Source organism: Denticeps clupeoides, chromosome 13 (genome assembly GCF_900700375.1).
Source record: "Denticeps clupeoides chromosome 13, fDenClu1.1, whole genome shotgun sequence".
Lineage (NCBI taxonomy): Eukaryota > Metazoa > Chordata > Actinopteri > Clupeiformes > Denticipitidae > Denticeps > Denticeps clupeoides.
In genome coordinates this window covers 16,903,751-16,918,541 of record NC_041719.1, presented here as the reverse complement: position 1 = coordinate 16,918,541, position 14,791 = coordinate 16,903,751, and the positions used below count along the sequence as shown (strand labels likewise).

Here is a 14,791-nt window from a genome sequence, read left to right as displayed (position 1 = left end):
TTTGTTCGCGGCATATGAGTCAGGCGTGACTCAGACCAAATAGAATTTAATATTACAGGGCACGTGGGAGCGCAAATGTAAACCGAATGAAAAAACGCTGTCTGAGTCAAATATTAATTCTGTGGACTTGGTTTTGGCTGTGAAATGTGAATTTGGTTTGGAGCAATGAGAGAGCGATGTCGTGTTGGACATAAACAGCTTGGATGATCATCTTGCATGCTGTTTCATATCACGCATAGGTCCTGCTTCAGTCCTATATTATGTATTAGTTACAATTGCTTAATTAGGGCAGTTTCTTTGCTGCTAAGCTCAACATCCCAGAGAGCTTTATGGAATGACTTCTAAGAGGCACATTAATGGTTGAGAGGCTGCCAGTACTCAAAGACATTTTTTCCTTCCTTCCTGAAACACTGCAGTAATGCAAATGATGAAAACACGTTAAAAAATAAATGGATGAAAGAGGATGTGGTCACTGGAATGATGGGGGAAGCCTGTAAGTCATCCCAAGCAAGGTCCACAGGGACTCGGTGGTCCTCCTAGCATGCATTTCAGAGCATTACGTCTAGATTGATTTTGGCCTTAGGGCAGGTGGACGTTGTCCATCTCATCACTGGTCTCTGCATAAATTGTTGCTGGCTTTGCAACGTCTTTTGATGAGGCTTGTTTGTCTTCTAAACTTGGCAAAACTGGCTTTTCAGAGTCTTCCCAGTGGACCATACTCTGGGGTCATGTGGTAATTGCCAAAATTGCTGTTAGACACAACCATGCACAGATCCATAATAACATTTCCAGTGGATTCCAGTGGCTGGAGCCGACAAAGCAAAGTACAGTTGGCACCACACTTTTTCAATCCTAATCTACAACAGACACTATTTTAGTAATCCGGGGCACAAATGTTGAATCCACCTGCCATGTCACTGAAATATTAAATATTAATATATAATCCAAGGTCTACATGGGGCTAGTAAGACATTGAGAGAAGAATAAAATTGACAGGAAGACAAATATATCATCATATTTGTATATATAGTGAATCGCATTCCTTGCTAGCTTGCTCAACACCAACTCCACACCCAGCGCCTTCCCCGACGTCTGGTCACCTTAAATGGGACTTGTATCTTCCTTTTGTGACTGCAGTGTTGTTGCGCATGGGAAATACTGCCACCAGCAGGTTTTCTAGAAAAGTTGCGTCTTTACTTGAAGGTAATTTTGCTGATTGAAACTGTACCATGTCGCAAAAATCTAGTTAAATTGCTGGATTTGCGGGACTTGACGTGACGGCAAAAAACTGAAAACACAAAACACTCATTTTAAAAAGAGCACTTATCCTAATTTTAGAAGGTGAGTAGTGGAAAGAAAATCTGGTGGAAATTGTGTTTTAGTACATGCTTTAGATAGTCAGAATAGGGGTCCACAGACTCACAACGCAGTCCCCATCAGTTTCTGTAGTCCTGCAGTCCCATTAGTAAGTTCATCCTGAGGTGTGGATTTAAAGGGACTTCACCATATCGGCATTGCTGATTTAGTTATGTATTTCCAAACTGTCTTCCAGGTATTACCACTGTGCTGACTATGACCACCATCAACACCCATCTGCGAGAGACACTCCCTAAGATCCCGTACGTCAAGGCCATCGACATGTACCTGATGGGCTGCTTTGTCTTCGTTTTCCTGGCATTGCTGGAATACGCTTTTGTCAACTATATCTTCTTCGGCCGGGGCCCGCAGATGCAAAAGAAACTGGCGGAGAAGGCAGAGCGGGCTAATAACGACCGGGCAAAATATGACGGCACCAAGGTATGGCAAAACCAATCACCACACAAATGACTATATTAATGCTTCATCTCAGATACATGCACTTATATATTTTATTGTGGAAACAGTGAGGCGCTAAAGATGTTTTAGCAATTTGTCGACATGTAGAATTCAATCGAATGTGATATAGATTTGTTTATGTCAGCTGCACTTCATCCATGGGGAAAAGACTCTTTAAGGGCCATAAAACTTCTCCAGTCTCCATTTTCTAATATGTTCCCATTAATAGTGCAATACTGCTCGCAAAGACATTTATATCAGAGGAAGTCTTGGAAAGCCTAAAGCGCTAATGGCATCTAAAATAAAATGAAAGCTGATGCACAGCAGGAATTTAAGGATCATTATGTTATCAAACCTAATAAATTATATATCAGACGTTGTCAAAGTGCAGGAACAGAGATTGTGTGCAATGTCAGCACCAGAAGGCAGAGTGGACCATGTCTTCGGCCTGCCGAGGACAAATGTCAGGCTCGAATATTTCCTGTGGTCCCAGCACAGCTCAGATGAAGGAGTGTGTGTTTGTGTGTTTTCTGGCCAGTCTGCTCAGGAGGGGGGCAATTGCAAGCCGTCGTCCATTAAACAGTCCAATCAGGTACAAGGGCACCGCCACTCACGAGGGGTGAGTGCGTATCGCTGGCTGTTACGTCACATCCGTCAACCTCTCCCCTCGCTCTCGCCCACCCCACCCTCTGACTAAAACTTTGCTCCTAGGCAAAGTTTTTCCCTTGTTTCTTGCTCCTCCCTCCCTCATTGGACAAAGCCCAGCGTGTTGTTGATGCATTCTGTGATCTTCTCATTTCTCCATAGTGCTCCGTTGTCCTTTAAGCTCTTTCTTCATACCTGCTGCTGTTTAGTTAGCCTTGTTCTGTGTGATCGTACGTGCGATTATTAACACCGAGAAGCGCCTTTTTAACAAGTCGGCCACGTGTTTCAGTGTTTTTTTTTGTTTTTTTATTACTATGTTTTGTGCATTTCGTGCTCTACCCACAGAAACACTGTTGGTTCATTGATTGTGGGTTCTGCTTTGCTGCACATATATTCTCTGCTGTTGAATTCCCTTTTGAACCCATCAGGAACTCTGATCAGATCATTACTTGGGAGCCTGAGTTGTAATTATGTTTCTCTTGGTATGTGTTCTTGAATTATTTATCACTGCAGAGGCTTTCTGAGGTACAACTGAATAAACAATGAAATGGCAGGAGGCAACCTCCTTGGGAAATAACTCTGGCCTTGCAGTCCCAATGCAGACCACATTATAGCCCAAAATGAAGCATCCGAAACATTAATGCATTTAAGTTGAATTGTAATATTGCGTCAACACAGACAATTCAGTGTTAATATGTCTGGTTATATTGGTTAGTCAAGTGTTTTTAGTATACCAGACTTTTCATATTGAGACAACAATAAAACTTTGAAAAATGATTTGGTGAAAACTACTTATTCTGAGGAAAAAAGAATCATGAGCCGTATTTTCCCAGGAATGTGGGGAATGTTCACTTATGTCACATCAAGGATGTTTTCTTGGTTCTTCTGGATGATTAGAATCTGCTTCAGTCTAAATATGTTTTACATCGACCATCTCATCCCTCTCCGTTTCTATCGGGGTGGGTGACCAGGTGTCCCGCTTTATGTTGCACTGTACATAGTATTTCAAACCTTTGCATCACATCCCACATACTGAGATAATGCCCTGTATTAAATAAACATAATCAGTTTGTCATAAGTAATATTTTTCTTATGTCAGAATTAGTGTATTGGTTATGTTCATATTGGTCTTCTTTGAATAAAACAAACAAAGTTTAGATGATTTACAATTGACGTAGAACCAATATTTCATCAGTTTACATCTGGTCCCACTAAGACAGTCACCCAATCTCAGTTGAAGACATCTCAGGACCACCACCACTCCCAAACCAAAAAATCTGATCTTTTATCAGTCCATCTTGATTGTGACATTAGTGAATACTCCCTGTCCACAAGGTAGGACAGAGTGCTGGAAAAAACGGGGCCAACGAGTGATAAGTGAACACCACTGATTTCACGTGTTTCATATTTCAAAGGCCACGAAGGCTGTGGGCTTTCAGCAAGTTCTTTTACGTCAAAGGTGCTCCTGGTCTAATGCGCAGCTGCTGAATGTGCCGTTCTGTCTCTGTAGGTGGACGCTCAGGGGAACATCCTCCTCACCACCCTGGAGATCCACAACGAGGTGGCCAGCAATGAGATCACGACCAGTGTGAGCGAAGCCCGCAACTCCACTTCCATGGTGTTGGACAACTCAGGGATTCAGTACAGGAAGCCGAGCGCGCCGCGGCACGACAGCGGCCGGCGTGGCGTGGACAGGAGCGCGCAGCTGAAGAAGACGCGCCTGCGCCGGCGCTCCTCGCAGCTCAAAATCAAAATCCCCGACCTGACGGACGTAAACGCCATCGATCGATGGTCACGGATAGTGTTTCCTGCCGCGTTCTCACTCTTCAATTTGATCTACTGGATGTACTATGTGAACTGAAGCTGCATTTCTTTTTCATCTCTTTTTTTCTAATTTGGTCCAGGAGAAAAATGCACTGGTACACGGTGTAAAGGACGTCTTTCCACAGCGACGTTGTATTTCAGACTGACTTTTCAGAGCTTATTTGAATGGTGTTCTGGTCTTTTTACGGTTCGGGACATGTATTGTGCACATAGAAACACATGCAATACACACCCAAGTGCGCTCCATGCAGTGCAGCACACAAAAGTCTGTTTTACATTGCCGTGTAAATAGTTGCTCCGTGAAATTCGGAAGCTCGTTGGACTTCTCGCATGATGTTCCTCCCCTTTTTACACCCGGTTGCAAGAGTTGGAAAATGCAATATATTCAGGGCTGTGCATTTCTCTTTTTTCCGTTCTACACTTTGACATGTGTGTGTGTGTGTGTGTGTGTGTGTGTGTGTGTGTGTGTGTGTGTGTGTGTGTGTGTAAATGATGACACTGGCACATTCTGAGTGTTCCATGTGTGTAGTCATGCTATGAAATGCTTTTGGGAAACAATTTCTTCTTGCCTTGGATTGATATGATTATATGCCACAAGCTACCGCTTCTCTTGTAAAGTGCTTTGTTATGTGACCTCTCCACAAATACCAGTATCTGGCTGTGCTATGAGATTAAGACTGACCGAAGATATTGGCATTGATTGAAATTGATGGATTTTGACATTAATTAGCTTTTCTTTGATTTTATAGTATGACTGGCTATGATGTGAAATGATTTTCGGTCCTTTATATACTGCTTTTTTTATCTAGGTACAATATACAGACATCAGGATACATGTTAATAACACAAATTATGTTAATTGTATAAATTTGAATCTGGTGATACTCATTTTCCATGTTCATGGATTCTTTGTTGTAATTAATTTGTATTATAACCATGTTTACACTGTACTGTACATTAATCCATAGTCAGTTTTCTTGATATTTTTGACAGCATGATATTGTTCAGTCACAAATGACTACAATGTATGAATTATGCTTCACTACGGGTTTGATTTTACCACTAATGGTACCACAGGAGCTGAAAAATGAGCTTCGATCCAAGGTGATTCCAGTCCTTATTAACATAATCCTCATATTTATATCAATTTTCTGTGTGTATGCCATCGACAATGTCCCGCTGACAGATTGCTTTCAAGTTTTTGTTGTGTTAGTGGTTGTTAATAATTACATTAATTGCTCCTCTTTTAAATTGTAAGTTGTAAATATATTAATACTTTATCCAGCTGTTATATCATTTGAATTTTTAAAGTGTATAGGGAGCACGAAAACCAGCACATATGTCTGAGGAGACAAAGTTAAAAGTAGCTTTTTAAGGTAATTACTACGGGAAAGATGGAGATTTTTGGACAGATTAAAGACATGGACACTGCGTCAGGCATGCTTTTCAACATTGCTTTATCACTGCTTTTTCCTTTGTTAAACTGAAACATGTAGACATCTCATGTAATTTGGATGCTTGTGCCTGCTCATTGGGCCTACATTTGGGTGGAAGGAGTAAAGAGTTTTGGTTTTGGTAAATATAGGGTGGTTAAATGGTGTGATGCTGGAGCCAACCAGGTGTCTGAATTGTGTCCCTAGCTTGTGAGACATTTGTCCAGTAATATGTTTTTGCTGGTAAACTGGCACAAGAAAAGATTGACTAATTAGTGACTGTTAAAGGTCAAACATGCACATGACCGTATTCCCACTGGCTCTGGCAGCCTCAGTAAACTTTGCCAGGTTGTAAAGTGAGTGCAGGGTAAACTACATTACACAGAATTACACAAGAATGGGTTTGAGGAGTCAGTTAAGACTTCAACTGCTTTCAAAGGAATGAAAGCTTCCAGAAGAGCTGCAGTGCAATTGCATGACAGGCAGGGGATTTATTCTGTGACAGGACACATAGAACGCAGGCCAGGGCAACAGGCACAAAGTCCCGACGGGGACAAGACACAACAAGGCAAGATTTATACAGACGAACACAGACGAACACAATCTGGAAACAGAACCAGGCAACTACACCGTCAACACGGAACCAGCTTAACCATGCCTGGACTTTCCTGGACAATGATGAAGGAGAAACAACAGTAAGTGGAGAAGTCCAAGTAGGTAATTCATGTACAGATTGGAACAACTGTAGATATTCGTCATCTGAGGTGATTCGGTCTGTTTCAGGCATGTGAGCAGAAACCTTGATGCAAGCTAAGGTCACAGTGGAGAGACAACAGCTGACCTTCCAATGCCTAAGGGTCCTCAGAATTAGCTGGAGACCAAGGCTTCGGACCAAAACTATGGGCCACCTTGTCGCACCTGTTTCCACTGCTGACCTGACCTGAAAAGAGGAAAGAGACAGAAGATTGGACTCAATCATAAACTCATTTGTTAATTTCATTATTTCTTAAATGAGTCTAAAAAGATGCTGACCTGACGCCTGTGGATGTTCTGGTATTATTCCTTTGACACATTTTCCCATCTTGGAGTGACCCATATTCGTGAAGGCTTGCAGAATATAGACCAAACTCTCGTGTGATGCTGTAATCTTTGCGTCACCAAAGCCTTAGTTATATGGCTGAGGCGTTATGGGATGCTGACAATGGGCTGCTCTCCGGAGGATCTGTGTAGCGGTCCCACAAAAAACCAGGATACAGTTTACCAAAGCTCATCTGCCAAGTGCTGAAAATAGAGCAGCGCTTAGGACACCTACTCAGTAATGTGGGTGTTTCAACAGATGGGCCCCCCCCCATCCAAATGATTGCAAATATGAAACAGTCTTTTGTTCACAATAAATTCGATTTCCAAGGATTTTTCTGAGTTTATTTTTATGATGGTTTTTAAATGATCTTTTAGTGATTCTGTCCATGTTCCAAGCAAGTACATACTAGTAATTAGCATGATTCTTTTTCAAAAACATAAAAACAATATATTGAATGATGTAAAAATGTCATTCAGCTGTTTTGACTGAACAAAATCATTTGGTGCTACTGTTTTGGTATCAATAGTGTCAACAGTGGAGTTAAAATTCGATTAGACAAAATTACACACCGATGCCTGTGCATTCGGCCAACGTTACTGTCTATCTGCCAGTTGGGTTGGGTTTTAGGGTGGAGAGTCCATGCCAGAAAACGAGACCATTGCACCATTCACACATAAATGTGGTGCTTGTAAATAGAATGACTAATATTACAGTACAGTACAGTACGTGCACCTAATTTCCAGGAAGTTCCGCCCAATTTCCAATATCTGTGGCCTTGCGAAGAATAAGAAGGGATGGATACTGAGTAAGAGATTGAAGGATTCTTGGTACAAGATAAATAGTAATGGGTTTCGAGAAGTCAAGTCTAGTACAGGAATGGTGCACGCTGTGCATTTTCTGATTAGTTGCCAAATGATTCCCAGTAAAATAGTTGCAGAATTGCAAATTGAGGATTAAATTGTTACAGGATAAGTAGAACAATCAAGCAATGCAAAGAAGAGTTGATTTCTAGAAGCTGATTGCATTACTTGCACTACACATTTGAATCTGTCAGATGTGGACATCTTGACTGGCACACATTCTTTGTGTGGATCCTACATGCACCAACTATACCACTTCTGCTCGTCTCCCAAAACCATGGACATTACAGGCTATCCATTTATTCGACATGGGACTGTCGAGACTGATGACCACTGATCATGTCTCTGCCTCGGAAATCACAGCGCACCCTGCTGTCCAGAGAGCTTCTGGCTCTGCAGCCAAGTCGACTTGAGCTCAATCATAATGGCTCATGCTCTGCCCCAATCATTGCATTCCTTCACTATTGATCTACTGCATCAAAGAATGTCAGTCCAGACTGTTCTTATTCATCCCACCGCGCCACTTAATCACTCTGCTATGTGGTTCAAGTTTTGCTTCCGATTTCAGTGACATTTTGAAACCCTGCTGAACATATCAGAAAATATGTTCTGTGAGGCTCATTCTGAACATTCTGATCTTGCTCTCATTCACACAGTCAGAAGACCTGAACTGGACAATGTTTCACCTCCCAGAGCTAATGAGCCTCATGCATGCAACCATACCCTCATACTTGAAACCTTGCATGATTTTCCCATAATCACCTCCTTATTTGTTTCCTGAATTTGCTTTTCTTTATGTAATGTTTCCACTGGAAGCATCAGTCATTTGAATGAAATGGTGCTGGGGCATGCCTGAGAAGTCCAGCGCCAGGCAAGATGGATGTTGCTCAGTTCCACTGCCACCTCACACACACCATCACTCAACTCACACATTACCGAGCATTTATTAAAATTATGCCAATGAGATGCTCCCAGGGCACCCAGGGCTTGGGGAGTATTGCAGGCTGTGGGACAGGCGTGTGACGCGTGCACACACAAACGATGACAAGCAGCTTCGCCACATCCATGCCAGCTTTATTTCCTAACATTCAGAACACAGACAATCTATACAGAACTGTACAACTTAACTTATTTGGGAGCGTGTACATTTTTACTTATGTTTTTAGGGTTAGCAAATGCATTAATAAAATGCATGATTAACTACTCATTTGTAATATCTTCACACAATGTGCAATAGACTAATGAAATCCAGTGCAATTTGTATTTTTGTGTATATCCACAGTGTTTTTTGTATATATTATGTTTACTTCTATTTTAGAAGACTTCTTTTTTAAGTCTTTCACATTTCCTGTCTTAACTAAATGCCTCACACTGAGTCGACTGCACCTTAAATTTCATTGTTCCTTGATAAGTGACAATGACAATAAAGATTGATCTTATCTCTTATCTTATCTAATTCATTTACTCATCCAATTTCTTATTTGATAGTACTGTTTATAGAACAATTAATTTTTTTTACTAACCCAGAGTCAGATGTATGGATTTTGAGAATCAAGGCAAATCCATATCCATGTCAGATGAACCCTTCTGACCTGTGAGTGCATTAAAAAAAGTTTTATGCCTGGTGGAGGATTTGCCGAAGAGTCGATAAATACATTTAAGCAACAGGAAACAATTGTAGACATATCTTTGTTGCGATATGCAACAAGACAACTGCCATCCAGTTGACGGAACCGCACGGCAACACATCAGGGCTTCCGTTCTTAGACATTTTTCTTATCTTAAGTCACACGTCAAAATATCAAGAAGACCCAAAAGACAGAGGTAATTGTGTGTGTGCTTAACCTCTGTTCCTGTCTCAACAATGTGTGTGAGTGTAGGTTTTACTGCATGCACAGTTAATTAAAATGTGTCAGATGCTTGTTTTAAGATTTATATTCACTGCCAGGATCCGTGTGAAGTAAGCTAAAGGAGGCACCACTCTGAGAGCCTCAAGGACAGGCCTCGTCTCTTCCATGTGCATGTGTGTGCATAGGCATACAACAATGATCTATTTCATAATACATTTCAATGACTTCAGACTTCGCACCTCGGTCATCATAATTCTTTTTCCTATCTTTCGACGTCTCAGTGGTTACAACCAGTCTACAATGAAGCATTGTACACCCAGCTGTGACAATCGGGCATTCTTCTGTGTCATTTTGAACCTCCCCATAATTTATTTGGCCTTGCTGAAGGGCAGATGTGATCTGGGTTCGCACTCAAATATTGGTGCGGTCCATTCATTACTGCAGGCATACGTGCTGTGTATTCACCATGGAAGGGTATTGAGGGGTTTTGTTCATTAGAACAAGTGAACGTTGAGGTAATGTGCAATTAATGAGTAATTAAATGGTTAAGTGCTGTCGTAATCAGGGCCTTCTCCATCATCCGACTCCCCACCGGGATCCAAGCATCACCGCCTGATAGATGTTTCCTCCCATCAGCTTCGTTAACAGTAATTTCAGTCTTCTGACCTCAGCCGGCTGGTACATCAGAAATATAAGATTAGGTCTCCTGAAATCGAACAGACATTTTGAAAGGGGTGAGTGTGATGAAGAAAAGAGCTGATGTCTCCACACCTTTACCTGGCTGTGCCCCGGAGACAAGGGTCAGAATAAAGGTCAAAGGGCGGGTGAACTCCTTTGCTAAATGGTCTGCGAGGTGCTCTACCAATCAGCCACTACACAGGCAGCATTTCAATGAGCTGAGGATGAGGAAAGATTTTTTTTTTCTCCTGATGAAAAAAATCCATGTTAGTGCAGTTTTATTGACCTATTTACTCAATACTGAAATACAGAAGCAAGGCTCTGTATCCAGTCATTAAAAACTCCTGAAGTCTGGAGCTAAAGTGACTTTGTAATGCCCAAAACCAATAATACAGCCCTGAACAAAACCGAGACTCTCATGCAAAGTCCAAATCCTTTTGTGTTGCCTAATAGGTTTCACGCTTTAACAGAAAACCTATTATGGGTTTGTACCCTGTGACGCTCTTCATGGATACACTGATTCTGCTGCTGCTGATGTTTGGTTCACTTTGTGTCAAGGTCTCACCTCACATTGATCCCATTTGAAACAGGCTTAATTTTTTAATAAATCATTTGTTGTTTTTCAAAGAAAAGTGTCTGATCTTGATATGCTGAAGAACCCGAGGTAAGTTTGAAAAGAGCTGTTCGATGAGTTGTGTTTCACACAGAGAGCTCTGAGGTAGGGATTAAAAATGTAAAATAGTTTTTGATTATTGATCATACCTGTGTTGGTTATGTGGACCGTGGTCACGTGTGTAGTAAATGCTTAGTGTTCAGTTGTGTTGTAAACTACTTTTTTTTTGTCTGAAAGTTGATTCCTGGCAAATGGACTTCTTTCTTTAAGGTGGAGACGTTTCATTCTGGATCCACAGAACTTTGTCAAGCCACAATCTGCATCCACAAAAGTTCTGTGGATGCAGAATGAAACGTCTCTACCTTAAAGAAAGTCCAGTTGCCATGACTCAACTTTTAGGCAAATTCACCTGGATGACTGAGAATCTTCACAGACATGCTTTTCCTTTTATTAGCTCCTTTTGTGTCATCTATTTAAGTATTCTAAGAAGTAATAAGTTCACTGAGCCATTTTCTTGTCTTTAGCCTTCTCACTTTGTCAGGAAGGCGGGCGGGAAGTAAAAAGGATGAAAAAGCTCGACTCACAAACAGGGTGTTTAATAAATGAAACAGGACTCTGAGTTCAAAGGAAAATATGACGAATGACAGCGCGAGAACGCGAAACGGCAAGGACACATTTATACTAATAATCACAGATGAACACAATCTGGTGATCGGGAGCGCAATACAGAGAACACAAACTCTTTAGAGAAAGAAAAGAATGAGCTGATTTTGACAGTATTATATTCTGTAAATGATCGCAACAATGATGAGCATCTCTTCGCGCTGGTTCCTAGTTTTTCAGACTTGTAACGTTGCTGCGTTTGTGCAAATAATTCTGTGACCTCTTCTGTAAAATGTGATTTTCATACAGTGTTGAAATTTCATGAGTGGGTGCCTGTGGCAATAGATGTGTAGCATCTGCACTCATTCAGCCTATCACTGAATCCGGTCGCAAAATGCCACGAGAGGAATAATTAAGCGCATCATTAATTAAGGAGCAGTAGCAACTGGCAGGCCTCCACTCAAAGTAACCCCAAAAAAACCTTAAAGGTCAGAAACTAGCATGTGTTTGTTTATGGAGGAAACAGTGTGGTGGGAGCGTGAACAGGCACCCATGATGTACAGTTTTACATGAATTTATCTGATATCCACCATATAAACAGGGTAGGGACAGTCCACCGGGAAACCTCAGGAACAAAGGAGCCAATCAAATGTGCTTTTGTAAATTGAGCGGTAACTCCAGCGAATCACCTTTAATTTCACCGACACATTTCTTAGGCTGTAATGGCGACTGATGCTCAACATGCCTGTGAGTGCTATGGGACTTCACCATGAAATTGCATTACTTTTCCTGAAGAGACCCTGTCATTAGAAAAAGTCAGTCTTTATTTTGTTCGATTTTATTATTGTACACATGGTTGTCATTTACATGCTAATTTGAATACTTTAAAACATAATATCTAGTAACTATTAAGCATTTTATTATTTTGTTTTTTGCAAAGAACAAGATAACATGGTCCTCAGAAACACTGAGGTCCCTCTGTAGCACGAACCCAGGGGCAGTTTGCCTCTTCGCATGAAACTGATTTAGGAAGAGGTTAAGAGGGTTATGACGAAAGTGGGTCATTTTTTATTTCAGATGACATAAGCAGTATATGATGACATTAGAGGTTATATGATGATGTTAGATGTTAGAGGCCATAATTCATTGTGTGAGTGTGTGGGATTTTTGAAGCTCTGAGACGCTCCTTCTCAGGTTGGGCAATAAGATCTACTGACATCGTACCTTCAGAGTCTGTGGGGGTCAGAGGGGAGCAGAGGAAGGCAATCTCAGACTTGATTGGACTGTGTTGCACTTATAAGCAGGAGGCCAATGAGCACAAACTTAATAAGGTAGACTGCACGGGCGTTTCCACCGAGGACAGTAACACTAATCTAACTAATAAAAAAAAAAGAAACGTTTTAAAGGAAGGTAGCAATGCAATTCAGGGAAATGTGTTGGGACCAACACACTACAGCATAGCCAGTTCATTAAAACTCCGACTCTTTATGGTGTCGTGATCATACTGAGGCTCCTGGTGTCGAATTCATTTTGTCCATGTTTGAGGCTTGTCCCCTGGATATTGGCCCATAACTCTGTATGTGTGTCCCTCTGCTCCAAAGAGTCGAGGTGGCAGTATCCGTCCCTTGAGCGTTCTGTTTTTATTTGTCCTCTTCATTATTCGTGTGAAGCGTTTGGCGCGGAAGCCATGGTGTCTTGTGATTATAATGGTGCTGAATGCTACAGCAAATTAAATTCAGCCTACATTCTTTCTCTTTATAAAAGGCTGAACAAAATATGGCACATGGCACAAAGAAACAAACCTATTTTGCCCCTTTGGCTTGTCTGTCATGCTGACTGACAGGCCGAGAGGCTGGGCAAGGGCCTGGAAGGAGGTGATAAGGCTCGAACAGCGGCAGAGCAGGAGCCAAGCTCAATAAACGCAAGCCTCCACCAGCCAGGCTCCATTCCCGGCAGTCACCTCTGATGGCAGTGGGGTGGCGGTCCCTGTAACGGATGATGAAGAGTCTGCCACCACCACCGGTGGAACCGGCCCTTATCATGGACCAGGATGAAGCTCTGAAAGCAGAACCCTGAAAATTGGCAGATGTTCCGTTGGGCGGGGGGAACATACAGCATAAAAAGGAAATAAGATATAAAGGGCTATATTAGTAATTATCTACACCCACTGCTGTGGTGCAGAATTTAAACTTTGTAGAGATGAGGTCAGCTGTAAGCCTGGATTTGACCTTTTCTCTGACTGTTGAATTCACACTTAAAAACTCTTTTAGAGAATAACCAAAAAAATGATAATTTCAGCAGACAAAATGAAAACATTTTAATGCAGATTATAAATAAATTATACACCCATTTTATTGACGTTGAAATTGCAAAATGTGGCATGTAATATAGCTGTCACAAGGGGAATTCGATGACGTACTTGCAGACATACTTTGGGCGTGGGGATAAGCCGTCGTACCGGTAGAGGACACTGGGCGAGCGGGGCAGGAGGACCGGGGGCGCCTGGCCGGCGAGGAATGAGGAAGCAATGGACGCGCTGCAACGCAGCAGGGAGTCAGGTCGGGATCTTTGGGAAGGACCGGGGCAGAGGAGAACCGGAAGACGGCGGGTTTCAGGATGGTCCGGGATCTTGGACTGGACGGGAGTAGGTCTTGGGCGGCAGGAAGGTAGGGGAGCATGGAATGCCGTCTTAACCGATGGGCCAGGTCGTTAAGTCGTGGGTGAGAGAGCTAGCGTCTCTGGCGAGTAAACTCATACAAAGAGCGGGCGTGTCTCCTTGGGGTTACCTCACTTTTATACTTGCCACCGCCCGCTTCCATTTCCTCTTCCTGGTCGTCGTCTCCCAGGCTGGTGAGGCGCCCTCTAGCGGGCTGGAGGCGCGTTGGCCATGACAATAGCATATTGGAATACTGGACACAGGAAACGTCCTATTTAAAATGCTCTACACTTTTTTGTTTGGTGTTCAGATTTGGTATAATTAGATTTCTGAATCATCTAGCACAGTGTTTTCTGTGTCATTCTGCTTCATTGTGCTTTAACAGAGATTGTAGTCTGTGTCCGAATGTGCCCCCATTCATCCACGTCTACAGCCATCCTCAGAAGCTCTTCAAATTTGAAGTGAACGGTATTTTTTAATCAAAATTACATCCCCATCATTCATATGAAATTCTACGGCTCTGGAATGGTTTGTAGAGACATGCAGCTGCAAGTCACATTCCATCCATGGCAGACCTGGGCCACTAGAGGCTGCTAAGGGACACAGGACTGTGGATGACTGGTTTTTAACACTTGTAAGCCTGTCAGGATCTTCTTTTTCCTCTAAACAAACTGCAGGTCCATGTGCATTTGCTTGGTCTCATCATTGGCATCCACATCCTTACCTTTTCATC

At 42.2% G+C, this 14,791-nt stretch overlaps 1 protein-coding gene across 6 annotated transcripts in view; it reads left to right on the top strand.

Annotated features, from left to right (window-relative positions):
* gabrb3 (gamma-aminobutyric acid type A receptor subunit beta3) overlaps positions 1–7,127 on the top strand; it is a 74,308-nt gene extending 67,181 nt beyond the window's left edge. For 2 of the 6 annotated variants that reach the window (XM_029000918.1, XM_029000920.1), the window contains 3 exons: positions 1,553–1,797; positions 2,354–2,434; positions 3,971–4,321. In XM_029000918.1, coding sequence (XP_028856751.1) covers positions 1,553–1,797; positions 2,354–2,434; positions 3,971–4,321 — 677 coding nt within the window. Of the gene's footprint in view, positions 1–1,552; positions 1,798–2,353; positions 2,435–3,970 lie in introns of all 6 variants that reach the window. The other 4 variants (XR_003751693.1, XM_029000917.1, XM_029000919.1 and 1 more) reach the window with 4 other exon arrangements.
* Positions 7,128–14,791: the final 7,664 nt, after the last annotated feature.